This window comes from Microplitis mediator, chromosome 7 (assembly GCF_029852145.1).
Source record: "Microplitis mediator isolate UGA2020A chromosome 7, iyMicMedi2.1, whole genome shotgun sequence".
NCBI classification, from domain to species: Eukaryota; Metazoa; Arthropoda; class Insecta; order Hymenoptera; family Braconidae; genus Microplitis; species Microplitis mediator.
The window spans coordinates 18,662,329-18,690,123 of NC_079975.1; the positions used below are offsets into that span (position 1 = coordinate 18,662,329).

A 27,795-nucleotide genomic window follows, 5' to 3' on the forward strand; every position below is an offset into this window, starting at 1 on the left:
TACATTGAGTGGTTTGACAAGGCAAAGTTGAAAGTGCGAACGGGGTACGTCGGTTCGTTTGTTTTGTTCTCTCATGAGAGGTGCTTTAATTGAATACGGCATTGTAATTGAATGCCTTCAGCTCGGAACGTTAATGCGCATGCAGTATAACCTCGGTTGCATTACAACACCCCTTAATTGCCGTATTGTAGGGTAAAACAACCAAGAGAAAATTACTTTTATGAGCATAGCAAAAGGTTGTCACCAAACTTTTATGTTTCCAAAAATCCCTAATTTTAAATGATAATATGTACACTGTGACTGCAGTCACTGAATTATACTTTTTATAGCTCAATTTTTTACTCGGATTTCCTCTAGCGGCTCTATATATAATCGAAATTATTTCTTCTATTGCTTTTCTCTTTAAATTCTATAAAATAGAGAACAATTAAATTGAATGTCTTCTACAAATGTGCACGAATTCAGTCGTGTGAATTAATTATAGATCTCGTGTAATTACAATGTCGATTAGGGAATAAGAACATCATTGCTAAAATATATATGTATACTTTTAGTATTCTTTATTCTTTTACTATGAGTAAACTTTTTAAAGTTTCATCTAAAATACTTTATTAAAAAAGTTCCAATTTATGGCAAATAAACCCACTTCTAACACCACAACGTCCATTTCCTTAATTAATAGTTCAAAGTCAAAGTCAACCAAATATTAGTTTCTTTGATGTATAAATTTACCATCAACAAACTTATAAATTTGTCTTCTCATCGAAAATTATATTCAGAATAATTATTATATAATAATTTGATACTTAAAATTATTAGCAACTAATCATGAAATAATAAGTAAAGAAAATGACAAATTTTAATGATATCAAATTCATTGAAAACATTTAAAGTTTTCAACCCTAACAACTTTTTTTCAAATTTTAAATATGTTAAAAAGTACTGCTCGCTTCCGTAATTAAAAATTCCGATTGAAACCGCTAAATTCCGATTGAATCCGATTGAAATCCGATAGACTTTCAATCGGAGTTTTTAATCAGGTTTGTGTTAATCATTTTCAATTATCGCTCTCAATAGTAATAATAATAAATATAATGGGAAAAGAACTGAGGCTGATAAAACCCTTATTTACATAATCTATAGTATACTACGAAATTGATTATCACAATAATTGTGTCGTTTTCCTTAAGACTTCTAATCTGATGCCAGTTGATTATTTGATTTGAAGCATTTTTTCAAATTATGTATTTCTGAAACAGTTTGACTTTTTAGGTTAAAAAAAAAGCGTGTGGATCGCGTTCTTAATTAACTAGTATGCACGAAATTCTGGTATCAAAATCCATAAATCATGAAAAAACGTATATATGCGTATGAAGCATTAACTCTAAACTGTCTCTAGTCATAAATTAGTCAACACTTACATATACACAAATATCTATTAGAGTTACATACTTATTTTATAGCTATTAATGTAGTTATTAAATAATTTAAACTTATTAACGTATTCAAATTTTCCTCAGTTTCCTTATTTCAAGACATCTCGTCATGTGATATTCCCTGCAGTTGTACTTGGAATTTAAATTGAGCATTGTTGTTGTTTCAAAACAGTTTTAGATGTTTTCACTCGATTTTTTTTCAGAAAACTATTAGGAACTACATTTAAATTCTGTATATCAGATCCCAAGTTTGTACATACTGTCCCATTCATCTTAATATAAATTGTCTCATTCATATCATTTGAATTTATTCACTTCATAATCAAGAATTCACACATTGCTAATCAATTTTGTGTTGATAATTATTTCTATCCGATACAATAAATTTAAATTACCAAGAGTTTCTAAACATCAATGAAATTTACAAATAGGTCTAAAATATAGAGTGGTATAGTCTATAGACACATTTGAGTTTCTGTAATTTCCAGTCTACTCTCTCAAACTTTTTTCAATCTCATCTCTATATAGTTAATTTCGTTTTAGCAAAGAACCCGAGTTTGTGTCTGGGATTATTAGAACAAGTTGTTGGCGTTGATCATCAATCATAACACAGAGAAAGAAAGAAAAAGAGAGAAAGAGATTTCGAAATAAAAGTGGTTCTAAATAACAAATGCTATAAGCGTCTACCCAAAGTTTCTCTAATTTCAGGTTTAATGTTTCTGATCGTGACTGCTAACCAATTTTATCAAACAGCATACACACAAATTCTTTTACAACTATTGATTTGCAAATCGATCTATAAAATAATTTCTGTATTTATCTAAATACTCCAATAGACAAATGACATAGCTTCATTTTAAACCAGACATCCGTAAAATTGTCAAATTATCGTTCTGATATTTTTTCTTTCTAATCTTTTTTTTTTTCTCGATCTGATTCTTTTTATTATTTAATAACTTAAAAAAAAAATAAAGTAAAAAGTTATTTTACGCTATAAATTATAAAAATATCAGATAATTTCAACAGTATTTCAAATGAACCAAAAAATGAATGGAATAATTTTCTGTGACCTTTAATTACATCCTTTGCAACTTCTTTTATCTTGTGCAGTTTCTTTTATAACTTCGCCTCTCAGATTTGATAACATGGTCATAGTGTATAGTCTGTTTATACAACTAGCAGTTTGATTTATGTCGCTTGAGTTACAAATAAAGTTAGATGCGGAATAAAAATTCAGAATTTAATGCAATATCTCTCGTATGGTGTACAAAACTTCAAGAGCTCTCTACATCGTCTGTTTGTAGCTTTTTCAATTCTTTACTTCTTTCCAATTCAAATCTGAACATTTCAAATACACTTTTTTTTTCATTTCCTATACGAGTTTTTTTTTATTCTACATTCTTTCGACACAAAGTCGTTACGCCAAATAATCAATATCGTTGAAAAAACTATTTATCATTTTTATAGAATCGTTAATTTTATATTTATTTTTAATTAATCAAAAGAATTAATAAAAAGTTTTGTTAATGTAAAAAGTTTTACTTTTTTGGTTACTGGCAAATTTATTATTTGAACGTCGCTGCTTTAACCCTTAAGATTGATTAAACAAACTCTATTAAACTTTGAGTAATTTACGATGACAAAAAAATAAAACAATAAAATTATTTCATAAAATGATATTTATTTTTTACTATATGTCGGTTCTTATTCGTATTCGTGACACTTTCTGGCAGATGAAGATTAAAATAATACAACTGAACTTGTCGACCAGGTATGCGATAAAGATCAGACCTGCAAGCCCAGTATATTCTAAAGCCAGAAACGACAATATAATTTATTTGACTATCATTGGTGTCAACATGTAACAAGATATGAATATCACTCGTAGAAAGTAATTCAATTAAATAAACGATTAATTTCAAAATACATAATTTTTTTTTTTTAGACAATATCTTATCAAATTTTGTTACACTAACCGAGAATTAAACTATTATTAATTTAAAAGCTATTATAGTAGTAGAGAAAAATTATCTTTATAAAAATCACTAATGATTTTAAATAATACTTTTCATTAATAAAAATTTTTTCATCTCCTAACTATTTATGATTCGTAACCAAAAAATAATGAGCCAATAAAATGTTAGTATACTACAATCTTTCTCTTTTATATTGTTTTCAATTTGATAAGTTTGATTTAATATGAAATAATAATTCAGTAGTTTCTGACTAAGAAGTCAGTATCCAGCTAATCACATAGGTTTGATCAAGGTAAAAGATAGCTTGCAAACAATTTCATTGTATATGGTGAGTGTAGGAGTTTATACACTGGTACACACATATAGGGACCTCACAAATTCAAAAGCGTAGGCGATGACATATGGATGTGTCATCACAATTAACTATGATAAGTGTGTCTACAAAATATCATTAAATATTAACGTCATCACTAGTGTTTAAACACAAAATTAGGCGAATTTTCGACTTACACCTTCATTAGCAATTCTATTAATCTAGTAAAATAATATTATATTATCAAATGAAGCTTGTAAAATAATTTAGAGTAATACTCAATAAGTTATTTCTTATATACATTATAAATCCTTTAGCTTCTTACATAAAAAAAAAATATAAATATCGTAAGAAAAGATAAGATCGAACGACTTTAGCTAAACTCTTAAAGTTGTCATAGTGGAGATAATAAAAGTTCTCAAAAAATATATAAAGAGTAAAGTAAAATTCAATGAGCAAAGTATAAACTCAATCCTTTGAACGTGCGTCACGTTCTCTGGCTAACATACTAACAGACCAATCGAAGCCACAAGATCGATCCCCAGGGTGTCACATGAATTTTTCAACCACACAGGTCATCTTCAGGTCAATGAAAAAAGACATAGCCGGTGTGCAATAAACCCTCAACCCCCTCAGGATCACTTCGGGTGTTTTGAACGTTTCTTCGACACATGAAAGTAAAAAAGTACTGTAGTTAAAGAAAAAAATATAAATGAAAAAAAGAAGCCAGCAAAGATAGCCGGAGGATCGTCTTACCAAGGGGATTAATTCTCTTCAATATGGGGTGTTGGTTATATACAAGAAACAGCAGCAGCACACACTATTTCAACGTTCAATCGAGCGTTTCTTTCCGTATGTCGTATGTCGACGTGCCTAGAGCCTTAAGGGACTTTGAGCCTACGCCAGCTGCGCTTGATTGGAATGAGAAACGGGAAGTTGACTTGCCTCAGGCAACATCTAGGATGAAAAGAGGGTTGATACTTGGCATATTAAGCTAAAAGTTAGATACACACACATAATCCATGTTAAATTTTCGTGCTACCTAATTGTCTTTTCTATATAAATATAATCATTTAGATTAAAATATAAGTTTAATTATTTAATAAAGCTTCATAATCAAAATGTACTCATCTGTTGTTGACTGTCATGTTTATATTTTTTTAATGATGAATCAAAGAGATAATTTCCCGAAAACTTAATTGTTAAAAATTATTCGTAAAAATGAGCTACGTATATAAATAACAAAATAAATTAATAATCGTTGGCAAAACATACTAAAGTGTTAATTACAAATTTTAGTTATTGTTTCGAATCGCGGTCTCACCTACACGGAGAAATTATTCTTGTTTGAAATGTTGTGGTGTCATAGTAAAGCCGGACCATGTCGGTCACCTGCAGAGACTGAAATAAATACCGAAAATTGCTATAGCTATCGTAAAAATTAACAACGATTATATCGCAAATTACTGTAACCATTGTACATTTTACTATGGCTATAGCAATTTTTGCTTGTGTTTATTTCAATTTCCGTTAGTTGACCAACATGATCCAACTTTACTATGACACCATATAGGCTTTCAAACAACAATAATTTCTCCTGAAGTTTTTCATGAGTAAGTTAAGATAGTTCTGTCAGTTATAGAATTACTGCTCAGAATTTAATGAAATTTGACATATTAGTAGACAATGATAACAAGACAATCCATTTGAATTTTTGAAAAGGTACAGAGAACCAGTAAAATTTTAATTCTCATTAATTTAACATTAAGTCTAATGATAAATCACAGATTTTATCGACTTTATTGGTTCTCAAAAGCTCTTCAATAATGTAATTGGATCTTTTCTTTAGAATTATCTACTTATATGTCGAATTTTATTAAATAAATTATATTTAAATTAAATATCTATAAAACCGACAGTTCTATCTGAAATGTCTGAGTGTAATGTAACAATCCAAACAAATGCTATTATAAGTCCTCTTTCTGATAGTACTATAATTACTTTTTGTCAATAAACTGTATACTAAGTGCAGTAAGGTGATTCTGCAGCATTAAGGCTTCTTTTTAATGTTGCTATGGTTTTCACTCCCTTATTTTTCTATTTATTTTTCTCCTTTATTTTTATTTTTTTAACTTTCAGCGCAGTTTAGTTAAATCCACAAAACTTTTTTAAAAACTCTTTAATCAAAGTGCACTGTGGTTAAAAAAAAAACTTTGCAAAACAAAATTAAAGTAGACAAACAAAATAAAATAATTGTATAATTTTTCTGTTAGTAATCAGTAAATTAATTGCAAAGTTTAAATGATAAAGAAAATTATTTGACCACGAGGATTATTTCCCTTGAATTTATTTTGTGGTTTATTTATGTAACTAATAACAGTTGTTTAGTATTTTTTATTTATTTTATTTTATTTATTTATTTATTTTTTTAAAGAATATACTGCACGTATAACCACTCAAGGAACTACCATTAACGTCGTGTAATAATTTAAGAAGAATAACGGTAAGGTCGTTATTACTCACAAACTCCCATCCATTTCAAGTCATCTAAGAAGTAATCGTATACCTTAATATAACCGTGTACGTTGTTTGAAATTTTTTATTGATCATTTTAATTTTTCTATCTCAGGGTTAACAGTTTTATGTGTAATTAAAAATTCAAGAGAAACAAACGGTCAATCAGAATTTTTTATTTTTTTCATTGTCTCGTCTATACATTTTTTCTCATAGCAAATTTATTTATTTATTTTTTTTATAAATTTAAATGTCTAGTTCAAAAAAAAAAAGCTGATAAAAATTATCGATAAAAAAAAAGTGTTAAAAATAAGTATATTTTATTCATAAAATTACTTTTTACTCTTATGAAAAAACGGGGGGAAAAAAAAGCCGTAAAAAAATTCAACATTCATATAAAATAAATCTGTATAACCAATAGAACACACCCCAAACGTTGGCTGTAGTTTGGACATAAAACAAAAACAAAAATCTGAAATATGCGTATGAGTTAGGATAGAAAAATCTTTTTTTCTTATTGGGAAATCGAGAAAAAAGTGAGAAAATACAAACGACCTATAAATATAGTGTATATATATAAAAAGAAATTGTAGATGATACATTTCGTTAACAACTCTATTGAAATGGTTAGAATTTCAATGTTTTAGACATCGAAGGTTCCAATACGTGAAGATTTATGTAAATCAGCAGCAAAAGTTGGTTTTTGGTCCTAAACCAATATAAGGGTGTTCCGATAGAATCACGTATCTTCTGTATAAAATAAATACGAAATACGTGATTTTATTAGAAAGATCTCCAATCGTTTTCTTATCACCCAATACCCAAATGATGAAAAATAAAAATATGAGAAATCGTACAGGAGAATACGGGATCCTTTTATAATTGATGATTAAAAAAAATACTTCTTTATACAATTTCATTTATTATATCTGTCTGATATGAAAGATGAACAAAAATAATTTATTGAAATCATTTTTAATAAAAAAAAATATATATCTCATAAATACGATATTAATTAGGGTGTGATTATTGTTAACATATCTGTGATTTTACTTAAATAAAATAAAAAAATAAAACTAGTATAGTATCTCATTTCATGTCTGAATGATCTGCCACGAGGGAAATTTCTATTTATTGCTGGGCGCCAATCTCTCTTCCGTTTTCCATCAGAAGCCCCAGTGAGAATCGTTAACCCGTACACACCACGGGTGGTATCCCATGAAAATCGATAAATCAGCTAAAAGGATGTCCAACTAATATTCTAATTCAGACTTGTACAATTCTATCTGACACTAATTGATAAATTGATAAGCCTATATTTAAAAAGTACAAAGATTCTTCATTTTAAAAGTTTTATATTAATCATTTGTTTCACATGACATTGACATAAGATTATTAATTCTATGTAATACAAACAAGTATATAAAAGAATTGTTTGTTAAAGAGTTAAGAATGTTGTCTAATCGGATTGCATAAGATCTTAACTACAGATCAACATATTTTAGATTTTATTAGTTATCTGAACAAATAGAATCTGAGAATTTTCCCAGATAAATTTATCACTTAAAATTTTTTTTTATATTCTCGTTAATATTAATTAATTAATTAATTAAAATAAGCAGTCTTTTTATTAATTTATAAAGCATTTAACTACTCATATTATTTAACAAGTCATATAAAACGACTTAACTTCGGAGTCGTATTGTTAGTAAAAAGCTTCTTACTAATGAAGTGCCTTATAATTATCTGTCTACATTTATCTTTTTTATTGAGAAAGGTCACGCCAATTTACCAAGTGTTACTCAAAGATTAAATACTACCTTAATAGAATTATTTTAATTACTATATAAGAGTATATATCTTTGTTTTTATTAATAATTTGAAGAGGGAGCTATTAGTAATTAAAAAAAAAAAAAAACAAATAATAATAGTTTTATAAATTTTTTTCTAATACTCTTTATTGTCATATACTGTTTGATATTAATTTTATTTATTAAAAAATGATTGTTTTCTATCGAATTATATAAAAATTTAACTAATTATATATTTTTGTCAATTTCAGTTTTAACGAACATGGGTTCGAAATCATTTGATGCAGAATGTTTACGTAAGACTTTTGAACCAGTTATCAATCTGTGAAACTGTACTAACATCGACACTTTTCATCTCGCTCTGAAGATCGATACTGAAGATGGTCCTCGTCAGAATGTAATCGTTAACATCGAGAAAAAACTAACGACACTTTATTATTTAACTCTCAACAACGGATCCATTGTGTTCTCATCGATTTTAAAATATTTAATGAAATCTATTTGAACAATGGAACGGATTCTCCGATTAGAAGTTTTAATTAAAAAATATTTATCAAGTAAGTAATCAATAATTAATTAAGTAATTAATATAAAAAAAAAAAAAATTAGTATTTAATAGAATGATGATCGAAATTGATGATGACAAAAAATGATTAAAATAAACTTAAGCATTTAATACGATATTTAAAATCACTTGCTACCATATATAACCCAAAGTTTATCATCAGCCTGTCCGTACATCTTTGTTTTTAATCCTAAAAGAACCACAAATGCCACTCTACACCCGTGTATACTCGAGTAATCTGTTTAATCCCCATTAAACATTCTGTCACTCTGGTGGATAACTTTTTTTAGTCTTATTTAGATGCAAATTTAAGCAAATCCATGTGTATATTCCAAAGTAAATCTTTTCGCTAGTCTACTATCGCAATCGTCTATCTGACCTACTTCCGGTTATGAAATATTATCTTGATAATGTATACGAACAATGAAAAATGTTGACAACTTCCTGACTACTGAAACAATTAGATTGAAATATTGGTTTTTTTTTTTTTTTTTTTTTTTTTTTCATTTTTATTTAATTTAATTTATTTATTTTATTTTATTTTTTTTTTTTTTTTATAGGAATCAGGAGTTCTGGATGATCATCAACTCGTGGAAACCAAACATCGTTGATTAATACAAGAAGTACAAGTTGTTTAAAACAAACTAACAGAAATGATATCATATGAATTAATGAGGAAGTTTGCATGGAAGGATCTTTAAGAGTATCAAGTTTGTTTGGATTCAATCTTCAATTCCACTCAAACACACTTAAGAAGTAATAGAAGCTGAATAAAGAGATATAAGTGGTCACGAAATCAACCTCATCTGTAACTTACTGAATACAGTCTAACTAACGTTAAACAAAAAGTTGAATTGGCTTTAAGAGAATTTAACTTAACGTTTGTCATCATTATTAAGTCAACTATAGTATAACATTCGGCAATAGTGATAAATTCAGTGATAAACTTTATTATTATTCTTACACAAGCAAAAATAATAATAATATTTTGTTTAAAATATTATAATTATTATTTACTACCAATCGTTATACAAAAACAAAGTAAAAAACGAGCTTTCCGGGTTGGTAATAAACTGTGTGTGCTTGTACTGCATTGTTGCACGATAAAAAAGGATAACAAAAAACAAAAAAAAAACGATGTAAAGTGTAGTACGCAGAAGAAACGAGTATACGGACCAGTGCAAGTTTCAAGAAAGTTCGAAGCCAAAGCGATACTGTTTTGGCAACTAAGTTTCTTTGCGTTGTAAAGACATTTTTACTTTGCCAATATTTCCGAGGCGAATTTATCGATCGACGCAACGGCAAAAAAAAAAAAGAAATACTTAAAACAAGAAGCAAAAGTAAATAAATATTATCTCTCTCCCGTTAAGTGTCCTTAAGTTCATTCGTCGTTCTAAATTAGAAATAAATAAAATAAAAATAATAATAGTCATTATAACTATAGTAAAAAAATAAATTCTAAAAATATTGTAATGAGACTAGCGAGTGATTTTCCATGGTAAAGAAAAAAAAAATAATGAAGACGTGTATGAAGACGTCAAGGAGAATGATTACACGATTGATCGTGTTATTTCTCTTCAGTACGAAGCTTACACATGGATCGAGGGAAGGTGATTTTAACAGTCATGTATATAATTCGGATCTCACGCCGCTAGGTAAAAATATTGCTGCGATATCTAAAAAAGGCACGCACAATTTAATAACAACAAAACGTAGTTTACCAACATATGAAGCTCAAATATCAGACAGTTCAACACTGTCAACAGTACCATCGCCATTGACAACAACGGCAAATCCATTACTATCATCATTTAGATATCCAGTTCCTCGGGTTACTGTACCACCAGCATTTCGAGAATTACCATCTTATGCGCCACCCTCGAGAGCGCCTTTTACACCTCCTTTACCTCCAGAGTATCTTAACCCTTTTGCTGATAAGCCAACTCTTAGGGGAACAAACTCTGAATCGCATTCAGGCGTAAGAAGGCCAATTCCCCCTCCCAGTTTAACGCCAGCGCATGAGAGAATACCCATAAGGCCACCCGACTTAGTTCAAAGTTCCGTCCAACAACCAGAGAAACTACCTTCGAGAAATAAAGCTTTAAATACACCGAGTAAAGAACAAAAAATTGAAGAACCAGCACACGAAATTGAAAGAAAAAATAATAGTAATGATTATCTTCCTACTCTTCAATCGTCTAGTATTTCTAGGATACTTTCGGGTAGTAATGGTAGGAAACAGGATATTCCGGAAATTTTACTTAAACCACTGTCAACAAAAACACCTCAAATTAATATACCAGCTGCATCGACAACTCAAAGATCAACGACAACTACTACAACTATAAGAACAACCACAGGATCAATTAGAGCTGTAAGTTACCCAACAATATTAAATTTACCAAATACTAGGCGACAAGAAGATCCACACAAAAGTGATGATGAAGATGTCAAAGCGGATCAAATTGAAATCGCTGGTGCTGAAAGACTGCCATTCCCACAACCGCAACCGCCAGCGCCGTCAAAAGTACCAGTTCACAGTGATCACAATGTACCACAAGTGGATACACATCCCTTGGAGTCAACCTGGAAAATTGTTTGGTCTCTTCATGTTTACGTTGCTGCAATAATGTTTACATTAATGGCACTTTATTCAATCTACAAAATATTTCGATTCAATGAAGCTACAAATCTTCTTACTCAGTCATATTTTTTGACAGTTCACCTACTATTGACGACTGTCTGTACATTAAGATGTTTTCATCTTTTTTATGATGCCTACAATCTCGATAAATCATTTTCTGAGCCACTGTCTGAAGTGTTGATGTATCTACCAGCACCTCTACTATCAACGGCATTTGCTACGCTAGTCATCTACTTGGCAAAATGTTCCGAAGCACCATCACTAAACAATAAATTTTTATCACCAATGGCTTTAGCGCTCTGCTCAACAGTTCATATTGTTTTGTGTATTTCTCTTCACGTGTCAACTCATGTACTTGGTTATCAAGGTGGTATGAGAATTTTTCCCCTGATTTGTCAATGCATTTATATCGTCGTATGTGTAACTCTTGGTCTGTGCTACATGTATGTATACCGAGTGGTGCGATTTCAGATAAATCTGACGAACAATAAATCAGTGGGTCCTCATGTAGCAGGTGATCCAGCTATAATAGTACTTGGTACAGCAATAACCACAACGATTGCCACAGCATTGCTATTCATATTAATGGGATTTGTTCAACTTTACGGTATATTTGGTGTTCAGGAACGTGAACTACCGTATCCTTGGCTTTGGTGGGGCTGGGAATTCTCCGTTCGACTTCTTGAACTATCTATTTGTGGATTACTTGCTTGGGTTGCAAGTCTCTCTCAGTATCCATTACGAGAGAAACAATTACAGCAGCATTCAGCTCACTCAGGTTTTGCTTTATTTCCCTGTGGTAGCTCAACATCCACAGAGAATATGGATGACGCATTGTATCCAGCAATTTGCAGTACCAATCAAGCTATTCAAAACTACACGATGAGAACTGGAAAACAGGTATACGATGATAGTTTCCCATTGAATACTCTTCCTGAGCACCTGAATATTTCTGGCACATTCGAGCGACATTCCATTCGCAAATCAGGTACTATGGGACACTTTCCTCATGAAGGAAGAAGTTCATTGAGCCGTCATGGCAATGGAACACAAACTCTCAGAAGTTCTGAGACAAGAGGTAGACATACTCCTATTCAAGGTAATTTAAATGAACAACCACCAGCATCTGGATCAACAATGCTTGTCGCTGAAGATGGGTTCGTACGATTTCGTAGTCTTGGTGCTGAAGAAGAAGATCTTTCAGACTCACAAAGTATTATTGGTACTCATGGAAGAGGTGGCAGTTCACTTGCTGGCAGTGTGAGGTATAGTGCGAGGCATACACCAGCACATCAGCATTCCCATCAGCACCCGCACCAATATCCCCACCAACACTCGTTACAGCACACGCATTCCAATCAAGCCCATCACCCGGCACACCACCAGAGCCATCATCAACTCTACAATAATACGTAGAAACTATGTCGAGTGGCTCGCGTCGAATGGCGTTCTCCAAAGCCGCTCGTTAACAAAGTAAGCTTTATAAATTATATTATATATTATTTACTCTGATCTATTACTTTTTTTTTTCCTCGAAAAATTTATTTTAATGACAAAAAATAAAATTTTAAACTTATAATTTTTTTTTTTTCTTTTTTTTCAATAGTTGTTTCCTGCAACAACGAGACACGTCATTGTAAGAGCCGACAATACATCAGTGAGGACTTGTCCATTATCAAACCGAAGTTCGGTACTTAGGGAAATAATTTTATAATTGTAAGATATGCCCCATGTATAAACACCAGCCTTAGATATTTAACTCAACCCTTGCAATGTCCCTGCGCCAAAAATAACAAATTTAAAAATTTGTAGACTTTGTCAAAATAAACAAACAAAGAAAATGACAAAAAAACAAACGTATAGCGCAACCTTGCCTAGACTTTCTTATTATATATAAACAATTTTTATGAATGGATAACGTATAAAAGCTTCGAATTTGGATTACAATCTTGGCATTCGGTACTTAATAACAAAAAAAAAAGTTCTTGTGATTGAATTATTAATAGAATAAAACCAATCTTGTCAACTTATTATAGTACTTTGAAATTAATTTATTATCTTCAGATACCTTCAGATGTAAGATGTGCGTAGATTAACAAAAAAAACCATTACTACACGTAATAATTCATAAAGAATTTATAACTCTCGCAAAACAAAATACATATTATCGGCTTACCCCCAGCCAATATTTTTAAAAATATTTACTCATGCATTATAATACATACACAATTTTTAAATGCTTGAATAAAAAAAAAATATTAAAACTATTATAATAAATAATAATTATAATTACAATAATGATAATAACGATAATAATAATATTTACTAATAATAGTAACAATAATAAAATCATTCATTTAAATCTCAACGCATCTTTCATCTGAACTATATCTATAAATATACGAATGTACTTCTCATTCGAAGTAATTGCTATACGAAATATAAAAGAGAAACAATATTTATATTATTTTTAAGAAAAATAAAAAAAGTTAAACAATTGAAGTATAAAAAAATACTTAAAAAAAAATTTTTAAATATGAAAAAAATAATAAAGTTTTAACAGCCAAATTGTTTGTTATTGAATTGAAATAATATAGAGTAAAAAGAAAGTTGTGCAGTCAATATTATTTAGTTACTTAGTATTTTATTGATAAACTTAATTAGTTTATAAGATTGAATTACTTAATTAAATTATTTAACTTTTAAAATAACAGTTAAGTATTGATTATAGCTGTTTATAAAGTTTTAAATTGTATTATGTTTTACAATAATGAACAAAAAACATTAACAGTATAAAAGACTCATATTTACTACACAAATGTGCCAGAAAATATTTGTATTATTTTTTTTTATCCACAATTAAATAATTTAATTTTTTTTTTTTATTTCCAACGTCGGCCAGCAACTCGATAAATACAATATTTATTAATTTTGTGTTCGAGAATTTATGGTACAAAATAGTACTCATTTTATTTTCACGCTTTTTATTGTCTGTTAAGTGATGTAAATAATCATATAGGTATTAATTAAATTGACAAAATAAAATGACAATTGCATTTTGCATAGTATTAAAGTAGAATATTTTAATTATTTTACTCAATATAATTAAAAAAAAAAATGTAACTGTAAACATTTTTGTACAACAATGTGATTTTTTAAAATAATTTATATATATAAAAATATATAAATAATAATAATGTATTTATTACATTTTCTTTAAATTAATGTCAAACTGCCAGTCGACTTAGTGTATTCTTATATACGTTACGCTGTAAACATTTTTCTCTTATTTATTTAATTAATTGTAATAAATAAAATACAATTTAATTACATTATTATTCGCTTTGTACGGCACACACATACTCATATACTCATACAAATACGAATATGCTTTCTGTATTTTTTTTTTCTTTTGAATCAAAGTGACATTTTTTAAATGAAAGATTTTAATTGCTCTATTAATTAATATTGCAAAAAAAATCATATTTCATGAGTAAATAAAATTGCACGTACTAAGGAAATAATTGATATTAATTGAGGAAACTCACATAAACAAAAACTCATGATAACAATCGTGAGTATAAAATAAAAATTATAAAAATGACTGTTTAAAATTGTAATTTAAATGCAAATAAATTTTCTAATAATTTTATTTAAATTATAAATTGAAGAAAAAGATGAGGCATAAATAAAAAATATAGTATTAAGATTATTCGAAACATAAAATCATGGATGCTTATTCGAATTCTGTAAAAATAATTTGTATAATACTTGTACAAAATTAATAGACATGATATACACATAAAAAGAGTTATTTATTTTGTATACCCTTTCTTATTAAAATTTAAAAACAAACACAAGCGTCGAATTTTTTTTTGAATTCAGATAAATATTATTTCAACGTTCGTCGTTCGAACATTTATATTCTTGGTGGCTCTCATATCGACAATACATTGAAACCTAGTAGCTGAACTTTATTTATAGTGAATAAAATACCAGTGAGTCTTGATATATAAGTTCTACGTAATGCCACATATCAAAATCATTCCGTACAACTGAAACTTCGTATGGAAATTCTTCATCACCTACCATTACTACGGCTGAAATGATATCAAAACTTCAAAGACTAGTCAATTATCTAATAACTTATGATTTCTATGAATAATTATATGAATTATTTATTTCCTCTCCGCATATAATCTCTAGACTGTGATTCATATACCCAACGATTGTTTCATAAACTATTTAAATTTTTCTATACCTTTTTTCCTTATTATCGTGTTTTCATCATGATCAAATTTTTCCAAATATCTATACTTATATAAGACAACAGTACTCGCTAGATGGTTGTTTCTATCAATTCAATAAAATTAAATTTTTGTTGCCTAATCTTTGTTGATTAAACTGACATTTGAGGTCGTACGGGAATAGTAACCCTGCAACATAAATAAAATTAATCTTACGACGGTAAAAAATTCAAATCTGTCACTAAAAACGTTTAAAGAAATAACGATGTCCACAAAAAAAAATACTGATAAAAATAACCAACTGATGATGTTAATCAATGTTTTTAAGTAAAAATTATTACAACATATTATTTTTGTTTTCAAATAAAAATATTTAGTAAAAAATAATAAAAATTATTAGTTGACACTTTTTAAGATTAAACATAATTGATAAGAACAATTATTAAAGTTTTTTATGTAAAAAGTACTTAGAATTTAAATTAAGGGTTAAAATTTAGAGGGAATTTATATTTTAACATATATAATGATATTTTGCTTGGGGAGTACAAAAAAAAACTTCACCGGAAATGAATCACCCTTGTATATCATCGAAAATTAATTTTTAATACTCTTTGCCTACTGGGTTCAACAAATAGTAATTAGTAAAATTGGTAATCCGTTATAATAATTATGAATTATAGGTAAATAATACTCAAAAGTAAAAATACGTTTATGAACGATGTTATAATAGATTTGCTTTCAATGAGATTTTTGATAATTGTTTTTCAGAACTTTCAATAAGTTTTTACTTACATCTTGCGAACCGACTAGTCAAGTCTCAAGTACTAATGAACTAAGATTTCATTATTCTATTTTTAACTTCCCGCTAAGAAAATTGAAACTTTTCAAAAAAGGGAAGTTATTGGTTTCGGTCCGATTTTCGAAAATCGAATTTTCAACAGATTTTGATGTTTTGAGATTCTAGGAAGCTATTCTGACTAATTTCAAGATTATGTCCGAGTGTATGTATGTGTGTGTGTACGTACGTATATACGCATATATATATGCATGTAAATATTCTGTTACTTTTGAACGGATAAACCAATTTGGCTTTTTGAGTTAACGTTTGAAGCGGCACATTAATTCCAACAATTTTTGAGAAATTGAGTATAATCGGTACGGTACGTTCGGAGATATTTCAAAAATAAAATTTGTTCAAAAATGTTTTTTTTTTATAACTTGTAATGTACTCGATGAATTGATTCCAAAATCTAATCAGCTCTAAAACTTTATAAGCCCCGTCGAATGCTACCTCAACCATCAAAATCGGTTCATTATTTCCAAAGATATTGCTGATATAAAATAAAAAAAAACAATGACTTGCTTCATTATTCTTTTTTTTGTTATCGTTTATTTCTTGAATTTTCGCAATGGAATGTGCGACATTACTATTTTCGAGCTAGAAGAGCTCAAAAATGTATTGACAAGGTGGAAAGTTTTGGGGCTGGCCCGCAGGGCCAGGCGGTTTTCAGATCTTTTCACTTGAAACGGCTAATACAACAAAAAAATTAAGAAAAGAAACAAAGACTGCTTTTATTTCAGTTGAATACTTGATAATTATATATCGTTATTTATTATATTATATATTAATTAATTCATTACTAAATATAAATAGAAACATAGTTCCCTATGAATAATCCAGGAAAACTTGATTAAAAGATAAAGAGCTGCAGTTTTAATGGTAGGTGTATTTCCCCGTAATGAAACATGCTGTAAAGCTTGGGATTACTGATGACGTGATGACTCATGGGAAAAGAGGAGAAATTTTAATTTATGAAAAAGGAAATTTTCGACTTACAATAAAAAGACAAAACGGAATATAGAATAATATTAAAGATAAAAGTTATAGTTCGTAAAATTGTAAACAAAACAAATTTTTTATGCCGTTCTTTCATCTTCAATATATTGAGCGTAAAATCACTACAAACTATTAAGTTTAACAAACATTTTAAAATAGGATAATTAAATTAATAGTTTTCCATTATTTTTCGTTTTCAATAGATGAAGGAAAAATTATTTTATTTTTTCAACTATAAATTATATTATTTTGAACAATATTAAATAATGTGAGGAATGCAAAACAACATACGCGAATAAATACGTACCGTGTTTCACATTTTTTCTGGAAAACTCGGATAGGAAGGGAATCGGGAAGGACAAGAAAGGGGACTTATTAGTGAATAATTTATAAATAAATTGAGAAAAATAATCGGATAATCTAAACTGAGAATCGAACCCAGGCCAATCCGGTAAAAAGTGAAGGAAAGAATTATTCAATTATTTTTACTTTAAAAATGATAATTTATGCCATTATACACAGCGGAAAAAAAAAATTCTATTGGGATATACACGATATGTAAGAGCATAAGATAATGTCAGCATGTATCTATTTTACTTGTAGACAGATGGAAATTTTGGGTTTAGATACTCGTTTCGGATATATATTTCAAGATTTTTTAACATGACTCGTTGATCCTGTAACTTTGCACTAATTCCACGATCTATTGAAAAAGGAAGATCAGCAACATAAGCCTTTTTGTTGTTTATCGTTTGACGAACTCCAATTTTTTTCAAAAGATTTTTTTTATATTGTGCCTTAAACGTGAAGCAGTTGGAGAGGCTCTCCCTGATTAAGAAAAATGATTTTAAATAATTCCAAATGCTCAAATTATTTGTACCCATGCTTTTTATGGACACTTAACATTGTAAACCACTTCAAATCATCTTTCTTAATCAGAGCCATTATCGTCATATCGTCATGCGACTCACTGACCTTAAATCGTATCTGTTATTTTTATATCGCACTAAAAAGTTATGGAGCGCATAGTAATATTAAGACAAAACCCTAATAAATAAACCTGCTGCTTTTATTAAGTTGAGTGTAAAAAAAAGTCAAATAAAAAAATTTTATCATTACTACCCATTAGTCTGCGGTTTGAAAATACTGTTCAAACAAGATATCTCGAATAAGACCTGATGAATCGACCTCATTTTTTACTACTATTTTTTGTTTTTTAATTATAAATAAAAAACTTATTTTTTTGGTAGTTTTTATTTTTTATCTCCCCTCTCTAATCCATCGGCACTCCCATACTTTATAATGTGTTTTATTATGATGAAATAGGGTAGGAAACATAACTTTTTTCCGACAGTACACCATTTACGGGACTTTATACTTTATTTTAATGTATGAAGAATATAAAAACGATATTTACCATTAATATGATTAAAGTATCTTTGAATAAGGTAAAAAAATGTGTTGTTTTTAAAAATTATATAAAATAAAACAGGTATTTAGAGTATCTAGAACATTACCTTACTACGGCATACTGTTTATGCATTTATAACCACAGTTACCTTAAAAAAACTAAGCTCACCATTAAATTAAAATGAAATATTTGAAAGCTGATCCGAATTTTTGGATTTGAATCGAATAGTTCTAGAGTATCTAGAACTGGTAGTTCTACTCTACACCTACCATCAAAAATGCAGCTTTCTGCTTTTAATTGAATTTTTCTCAGAGGAGAGTTACCATTATATCTTCTGATTCTGTGTTTCCTCTTTTTTGTTTTTTAAATGGTCATAACTCGAATTGCGGACTTTTCTATGTTTAAAAATTTTATTTTGAAAATTAATAAATGCAGTTTTTAAAATAATAATTACATCATAGTACACTATATTTCCCAAGTGTCCAATTTGTCTTTTTCATATATTTTACTCATGATAATTTTACTTTTGATGAGGGTGAGTGTAACAGACATGACACAATTTATAAATTTGAAATAAATAAATTAAAATAATGAAATTTCAATAAACGCGCGTATGGATTTTTTATTTGTCTACATACGTATTTTTTTATTTTTACTCTAATCACATTGTATTCATTTATTCTAAAACTTAAACAATTGCCATTCGTCAGCCACATTCACGCTCATTTCCTTTTGCCATTTTTGAAAAACGAAACAAAGAAAAAAATTTAATACACAATACAAATTTTTTTTTTCTTGTTATAATTAAATAATAAAAGTTCTATTAACCTCAAAATATTTATGCATCGCATATATGCATTGTATATCTATATATATTTTTTAACTCTTATCTATAAAAAAAAATTATAATAAGTATATTATGTAATTAAAATAAAAGTTTTTAATTCAAACCATTATTGTCAGATAATTATAAAAAATTATGTTAAAAAGGTAAATTTTAAATTTTAAACAAATAGAAATATTACATTTTTTATAAGAAATAATTTTTTTAAAAATCTAGTTTAAACAAGCAATTTTTATCTACTAAAATAATGTCACAAAAACCAAAGTGTTTGCATCAAATTAAAGAAAATTTGAAAGAAATTTATTATGCTGCCTTGGAATCTGTTAAACCGAACAAAATCATTGATAATAAAATTAAAGTAAACGATAATAATTTATTAATAGATAATGAAATAATTGCGATCACAGACAAAGTTTACATCGTAGGTTTTGGTAAAGCTGTGATGGGTATGGCAATAGCTCTAGAAAAATTGCTTGGTAATCGTTTAATAAAAGGAATCGTTAGCATACCAAGAGGATCAAAAAATACTATAAAATCAGAAATACAACCAAAATTGACTGGTTTAATAAATTATGAAGAAAACAGTATCAATAACGAGCCAGATGATGATACTTTATCAGTAACCCGCAGTATAATTGAGATGATTCAATCATTAAATGAAAATGATACTTTAATAGTTTTAGTGTCAGGCGGTGGTTCTGCTTTATTATCAATGCCTAAACCGCCTGTAATTCTTGAAGAAAAGCTTAATATTTGTAGAAAATTATTTAATTCAGGGGCTGATATAAAAGAAGTAAATTTAATTAGGCAAAAATTATCGATGGTTAAAGCTGGTGGTTTAGCATTTATGGCTTATCCCGCTTTTGTAATTGGATTAATATTATCAGATATTATTGATAATCCAATTGAATTAATTGCCAGTGGACCAACAGTTTATAATTTAATACCACCGGAAAATATTGAAAAAATATTAATAAAATATAATCTTTTAAATCAATTAAGTATAAATTTAAAACATGTTCTTTTGTCCAAAGAATCTTATCAATTGAATCTTGAACAATACAATCAGAATTATAATAATCGTGTAAAAAACATAATTATTGGTAATAATTCATTGGCTATTGAAAATGCAAAGTTAGAATGTTTGCGTAAAGGTTTTAATTCAATAATCTTACTTAATAACATTCAAGGATTAGTTACATCAATTAGCAAAACTTATACTAAACTGTGTAGTTTAGTATGTAAAACTTTGATTAAATCTATTTCGTTTGAAGAATTTAATGAGGTGATGTATAATGATCCCGATTTATTATTATTGAACAATAAAGCAAATGAAATTTATCAAGCTGTTAAAGTAATGGAAGATAAAGGATTAATTTTAATTGCTGGTGGAGAACCTTCTGTGCTGGTAACTGGATCAGGAAAAGGTGGAAGGAATCAAGAACTTGCTCTAAGATTTTCTCAAGACTGGTTCAAAACTATTACTAATAGTCCGGAATTAAATTCATTTGATGTTATATTTCTTAGTGTCAGTACCGATGGGCAAGATGGACCTACAGACGCTACGGGTGCATTTGGATATGCTGAAATAAATTCTACATTAATTAAATTACAAGAACTAGTAAATAACAAATTAAAAAATGAAATAAAAGACGAAAAAATAAAAGATTTGATAATAGAAGAGTTACAAAATATTGATATTAATAATGTTTTGCAAAATAATGATTCCTATAATTTTTATTCACGATTTCTGAAAGGCAGTAATTTAGTAAAAACTGGACTTACTGGTACTAATGTCATGGATTTACATTTTTTTTATATTAGAAGAAAATCTTTAAATTATTCAATCAACGACGAATTTGTAGTTTCGTTGAACGAACACGATTTTTTTCTTAATTCATTGCAATAATAATAAAAAACTATGAAAAATTTGTGATTTGCAATTACAAGTAAAAAAACAGAAATTGATTTATGAAAAAATTTTTATTCACATTATTGTTTTTCACTTTATCTATGGTAAGATGAAGATAAATAAAATTAATAATACAATATATCATTATATACACTGATTTTTTTTTACACAGTAATACATTTTATTTAATATATGATAAAAATTCTGAATATATTTAACATTTTATTTATAATTGATAGGTTTAGTTTTAAAATGTATACTAATTTTTTGTTATTTATATATATTAATAACATCATTATTGTACACCAAAACGTCTCGTCATGCGTATGCTTTTATAAATTTACTTTTAATAATGAGCAATTTTGTTTTCTCATCAAATTATCACTAAAATAAATTGATCAAATAACATAAATACTCAAATTTAAAACATGTATTTCAATAGTAATTACATTCATTTATATATTTAAAGAAAATTAATCTTAAGGGATCATTCTGGTTTAGGCGGTAAACAAAAAAGGCTATTTTCAATAATTTGTTTAGAAAGAAATTGTTGTAAATATTTAGAAAGCTTATTTAGGTTTAAGACACTCTTAAAAAACATTAAGAACATTTAAAAACTTAAGAAAAGTTTTCTTCACTGTTTTTGGACCAAAAAAAAAAAGTTAAAATCAAAATTTAAATTTGACCATAGTTCAGACGAGAGCTACACGTCTACTGAATGTAAATAATTTTTATCTTTTCATTTTAGATGAGCCATTATCCCGAGTTGAAAAGTTTCAGCATTGTTTCTAATTGATTAAGCTGAATTGGGCCTTAAATGAAGCTGACTGCGCTGAACTGAACCTTACTTGAAACTGACTAATCTTAATTGAGCCTTAACTTAAGCTGTTTAGCTTACCAGATGTCATTAATTCAAACTGATTAGCCTACTAGTTAAATTAAATTAAAGCTGGATTCAATCTTAAGCTTCAAACTGACGTAAAATTTTCAGGCTGTTTTAAAACTGAACAACCTACTGTAGCATTAAAAAGACACTGACTTCAAACTGAATAACGTGATTAGAAATTTCTAATTCGATTAGAAATTCAATTCTTCGTATATCTAATAATCCCTGCGTCGCCAAAATGATTGAACAAGAAATTAAAAAAAAGAATAAAACAATCTGTTTTTTTTTTTTTTTTTTTAATTAAAAATGGTCATATCCAGTCACACACAGCTATATACTGCTAATTTCCATGTATGATCATATATGATTCGTTTTTCCCGGGCAATTAAATAAATATTAAATACTTACAATCATTTCTACTTTATTTAATCAAATAGAATAATAATAATAATGATATAAATCCTCGTCTCTAACATAATTTCGGCCGAGAAACAAATTTATTATTTTTTTACCCGCGGAACTTAACATCAATCCGATAAGTCTTAATTTTAAACTATTTTCAAGCTGAAGATCCAGACTACTTGAATTTATTCTCAAGCTTAATTTCAACCTGATGGTCCTGAAAAGTGAAATATGACGACCTTTCAGTCTGAGTTCAGACTCATTTTATAATGTTTTTTAAATAGACACTTTTTATTTTTTTCAACTGTTGGCTAGCAGTTTATTCAGTTTGAAATAATACTGAAACTTTTCGACTCGGGTATCGAAATTTCACCGCCGCCAGCGAACTACCTTTTTTTTACGGAGTTACCTTCACCCGCCATTACAAGGTATTAGAAGAGTGAGAAAATAGAAAAAAAAAATATTTTCTACGTACTTTAAGAGAGTATTAGCCAACCTAAATAAACTTTGTATAAATGTTTATAACAATTCCTTTCTAAGCAAATTAATGAAAATAGCCTTTTTTTAACTGCCTAAACCAGAATGATCCCTTAAGTAATTTAAAAGAAATTTAATTTGATCATTAAATGTTGTCAGTCTATTAGTGTGCATGAAAAAATTCTGTAGGCCACAATTTTTAATAAATTTGAATCCACTTTCGTTCTTCACGTGCTTTGCCAATTATAGAATTAAATTTTTAAAATTTTTTGGACCAAAACAATATGACTTTATCCAATCAATTTTATTCGCCATGTTTAACTCATGGGGAGTGCACTTTTGGTTACATAAATTATTAATATTTACTATGGAGAAATATAATAAAAGGACGGATAAAAGTATCTAATAAAATATTTATCCGATAAATTTATCTGCTGTATCTTTGGTTTATTAAATAAAAAATATTAATTAACAAATCCATTTTGGATTATATTATTATCGTTATTATGGATACGTGTGCTGTCGCAGGTACTCAAATATCTATTTGATTTATTTAATAAATACGTTTCATAATTCTTCATTCTTTCTGTTTATAATTATAAATTTTGAAGTGGTATAATAATTAAAAATAATAAATAATATAGGATTTAAATAAATTAAAAAATTTCTTAAACTTTAGACGAAATAAATTAATCAACTAATTAATTAATTATAATAACTCACAGATCCCAACTAAAAAGATGATGTTTAACAAGCATATCTCGGACACCATCTTTTAGTGGTTGTGATTGTTCTTTTTTCCGGGGTAATTCCCAGTCGGGATTTAAATTAAATGCAAATTGACTGAGAATTCTTAATTCACATTTTACTTGGACCCATCCTGGACTGTTCATAAAACTTGACGGTTGATACCTACACATAAAATTATATACATTATTCATAATCGATAATTATAATTGAATAAAAAAAAGTTTTATCCATTTCATTATATTTATATCTTACCATTTTTGTACAACCTCAACACAAGAACATAAAACTTCAAGCCATAAATGCAAAACTTGTTCATTTAATCCCAAACAAATTAGAGAACGCAATTTAACATCCATTTGTGCATGAGCATTATCATGCGTTAAATTAACAGCTTGAACGCAACGATAAAGTAGCTAATAAAAAATAAAATTATTTAAACATCAAATACGTTAATACTGAAATATTAATAAAATATATGAAAAATAAAATACCTCTTCAGGTGTGAGAACTTTGCCATCCTCATCAAGCCTATATGTTTTACAAAGAACAAGTCTACTATAAACAGAATTGAAATCTTTTTCGACTTCTCGTATTGAAGCTTCTTCAATAAATAACCAAGGATGACATGAACCACCAAGAAAAGATGGTCGGCGCATTCCATGTTCGAGAAAAGCTTTGATAGCCGGACATAGACTACCTCTTACGAGGTCAGTAACTGCTTCGCTGACAGCATCATCACCAGCGCATGTATACTGTTTGCTTCTTTCATCAAGTAATTCAACAAATTTAGCCGGAAACCAACCTCGAAGTCCATTTAACTCACCTACCCAACAATGCTCATCTTTTTGACTAATTATTGTTATAATATCATTCTTACGAAAGCCCAATTCATCATCATCATGTCTTTCAAAATCTAATAATGCTTTTGCTCGTCTATTACGTGTACGCGATACATTAACGTAATTATCATGATCTCTCGCATGACTATCCATCGTATAATCAGCAATTAATGATACATTATTTAATTTAGGATCAACATTAATAAAATGTCTAGCTAATTGGAGAATTGTTTCTCTCAAATCAACAAGAATTTCTGTTTGTCTTATATTTTTTGATTTAGCATCCTCTTCATTGTCATCATTACCAAATAAAAAAGCCTGTAATGCTGATTTATTACGTTTCATTTGACGTTTATTGAGGTGTTGTTTTGGTAAATTTGGTACTGCATCAGGATTTCCAACTAAACCACCTTGATCAGCCATTAAATACGCTAAATGTCGTCGCCTATGTGTCTCAATAAGTACATCTGTTAACGATCCACTGACTTCCAATGCAACTTCAAATAATTGATCTACATCATCAATATCTCCAGGTATATCAGACAGTGCATTGAATATTTGAGCTGAATTTTCAAGTAATTTTAATTCTGACTCACGGATTTTTAACATACCAAATGTCACCTGGAATAACACTATTGAGCCGTCAAATAAAAATAAATCCCATATTCTGAGTAAAATTTTCATGTGTACAACAGATGCAAAAAGTGTAAGAAACCAATGAAGAGAAATTAAGCTTAATTCTATGTCATGTTGAACTAAAACATTATCAATATCAGGTAAATAATTAGCTATAAGTGTCCTTAGAACTTTTTGATCGGCTTGAACACCCAGTAATGTTGATGAATAATAAGAAGCTGGTAATAAATCTTCAACAATAGTAGCCATCATCCAAAAAGCATCTTCTTCCTCTAATAGCAGTAACAAAGAAGCTGCCATTGTTCCTGTACCTTGACAATAACCGATGTCTGGATATAACCAAGCCAATCCTCGCATTACACGTCTCAGTCTTGGTATTCCTGTACTATGTAAATTACTAAAACAGGCATTCGCTGGCATAGTTCTCAATAAATCTTTTTCAATTTGTTTACTAGTCATTAATGCATCACTACTCGATGCCTTGACAATATCTTTGTAAGTTATATCTGAGGATATTTTTTTATGTAAAGCTCCTGACATTCGCATCCAAATTCTTGGACGAAGTGAATGAGGAACACCACGTCTTACCATTTCTCGGAGTTTATCTGTTCTAGGTAAACGTTGATCTGTACGATGCCATAGAGTATCTGATATTTCTTGTGTACGATTAAATTCCATTAATGTCAACCATTGTTGCCTGTGTTGTGGATCTTCAACAAATGGTACACCTAAAAGTTTTTTGGAACTCTGTTCTGGACCATCTTCTTCTTCTACACGAAATCCAAACTCGTCGAACCTGTAATCAGGTTGAGAATTTGGATCATCAGGTTGACTGAGCTTTGCTAATATATCTTGAGGCCACATGGACGGTGTTAGAGCAGAAAATGGACCTCCTGGTACTGGAGATAAAAGATCTTCACTTGACTCATTGAAATCTGCATCACATTCATCTTCAGATCCGAGTGCTTCAAGTTTTTTCTGGTAACATCGTAACAAAAAGATAAAATATAATGATGAAGAAAACAGCAGACAACAGACAATTATAATAAAAAAATTATAATTATATAGGAAGGATTTTTGAAAATTTTTCTGTAACAATATGTAATTTATTTATAAAAATAAAAAAATTATCAGTCGTCTGTTATTTTCAGTATCATAGAATCAATCGAAGTATAGTAAAAAGAATTAAAATAAAACGCTACTACACGCTAGCTCTGTTGTACAGAATATCAAAGTTAGTCAACGAATTTGCATCTGAGATTGATATTTTTGGTGTTTTGGTGAATAAATTTAAAAGTGTAGCTAGAAATTTAGTAACGTAATCAACTGTCATTTCTTTAGTCGCAAAGCGGCTGGACATTATTTATATATAAGTGATATTTGTTATTTTTTGTTGTTACTTTTATTTTTCTCTTATAACTTTTTTATCATTCCTGTGATATTATCTGTTTCTTTGATAAGTAATTTTAGTTTATTATTCATTTTTTACTTATTGTTTCAATAATGTATAATTGCCGACTGGCGTAAATAAATAAATGACTAAATAAAAAACACTCAGTTTTTTTAAGAACCAATACTTACGTTGTGATCTTCTTTTCCAACGTAACCTTCATGATCTCTAACGTTGAACAATGATTTAGCTAAGTCCATTATTGTCAATCAATCTATAAATTCTCTGTTAAAATACTATACTAAAAAGTATTTTTGTTTTTATAAAATTTTATTTTTCAACATTAATAAAATAATTTAAAATTTTTCTTTATAATCAACAACACACAAGTTTTGACAGCTGGGACGTAAATTGATATTTATAAATATAAACTTTTTTTTTTATTGAGTAAAATTTAATGATTTTGATTTCATTCACTAGGTGGCAGTGCTTACCAGTTTACAAATGAAATTTACCCGGGATTTATTTAGATATCTTTGCGTTATCTATAATTTTGTTTAAAATATCTGTACTACTAAATATCACTACTAAATTTATGAAATACAGAGAAAAAATGATTTCTTGCTGCAAAAAATTTTTACTTGCACCAAGAAATTTTATGCAATATGAATTGAATAAAAAATTCTCTTGAGACGAGAAAAGATTTTTTGGGCAAGAAATAATTTCTTGTGCCAAGTAATTTTTTCTAGTTTTAAATAAATTTTTGTTTTCAATTCACAATGTAAAAAATTTCTAAGGGTAAGTAAAAATTTTCTTTAGGTAAAAATTTTTTGCGTCAATGAATCCTTTTTTTTCTGTGTACGCTCTTTTGGCTTTGAGAAGCTCCCTAAAACCATAAGGGAGTA

General features: G+C 28.4%; 3 protein-coding genes and 1 long non-coding RNA gene across 6 annotated transcripts in view; 2 read left to right on the top strand and 2 right to left on the bottom strand.

The window, feature by feature from the left end:
* The window catches only part of LOC130672273 (uncharacterized), a 109,332-nt gene extending 95,449 nt beyond the window's left edge, over positions 1 to 13,883 (top strand). The window contains exons 4-6 of one of the 2 annotated variants that reach the window (XM_057476728.1): positions 8,302 to 8,607; positions 9,176 to 12,159; positions 12,866 to 13,883. In XM_057476728.1, coding sequence (XP_057332711.1) covers positions 10,111 to 12,159; positions 12,866 to 12,973 — 2,157 coding nt within the window. In that variant the 5' untranslated portion in view covers positions 8,302 to 8,607; positions 9,176 to 10,110 and the 3' untranslated portion in view covers positions 12,974 to 13,883. Of the gene's footprint in view, positions 1 to 8,301; positions 8,608 to 9,175; positions 12,733 to 12,865 lie in introns of both variants that reach the window. The other variant, XM_057476727.1, reaches the window with a different exon arrangement.
* A 1,171-nt stretch (positions 13,884 to 15,054) lies between these two features.
* On the bottom strand, positions 15,055 to 19,580 carry LOC130672276 (uncharacterized). 2 transcript variants are annotated; one of them, XR_008990674.1, is made up of 3 exons: positions 19,078 to 19,580; positions 15,521 to 15,695; positions 15,055 to 15,359 (listed from the first exon to the last, which is right to left on the bottom strand). It is a non-coding gene; the product is annotated as an uncharacterized LOC130672276 (long non-coding RNA). The 2 variants fall into 2 exon arrangements; XR_008990673.1 differs by having other exon boundaries at positions 19,024 to 19,579.
* LOC130672275 (glycerate kinase) lies at positions 19,132 to 21,630 on the top strand. The gene is made up of 2 exons (XM_057476730.1): positions 19,132 to 19,744; positions 19,815 to 21,630. The coding sequence occupies exons 1-2, from the start codon at positions 19,734 to 19,736 to the stop codon at positions 21,505 to 21,507; spliced, it is 1,704 nt and encodes a 567-aa protein (XP_057332713.1). The 5' UTR covers positions 19,132 to 19,733; the 3' UTR covers positions 21,508 to 21,630.
* Positions 21,631 to 21,718: 88 nt separating this feature from the next.
* LOC130672274 (small G protein signaling modulator 3 homolog) lies at positions 21,719 to 27,451 on the bottom strand. The gene is made up of 4 exons (XM_057476729.1): positions 27,082 to 27,451; positions 24,517 to 26,478; positions 24,278 to 24,438; positions 21,719 to 24,187 (listed from the first exon to the last, which is right to left on the bottom strand). The coding sequence occupies exons 1-4, from the start codon at positions 27,148 to 27,150 to the stop codon at positions 23,995 to 23,997; spliced, it is 2,385 nt and encodes a 794-aa protein (XP_057332712.1). The 5' UTR covers positions 27,151 to 27,451; the 3' UTR covers positions 21,719 to 23,994.
* Positions 27,452 to 27,795: the final 344 nt, after the last annotated feature.

Bases quoted from the DNA above. Each gene is read 5' to 3' on its own strand.
- LOC130672274 (XM_057476729.1), bottom strand. From the start codon at position 27,150: ATGGACTTAGCTAAATCATTGTTCAACGTTAGAGATCATGAAGGTTAC. The intron at 26,479-27,081 runs GTAAGTATTGGT...CGATGTTACCAG, and splicing joins TTGGAAAAGAAGATCACAAC to AAAAAACTTGAAGCACTCGG. The intron at 24,439-24,516 runs GTATTTTATTTT...ATTTTTTATTAG, and splicing joins AAGTTCTCACACCTGAAGAG to CTACTTTATCGTTGCGTTCA.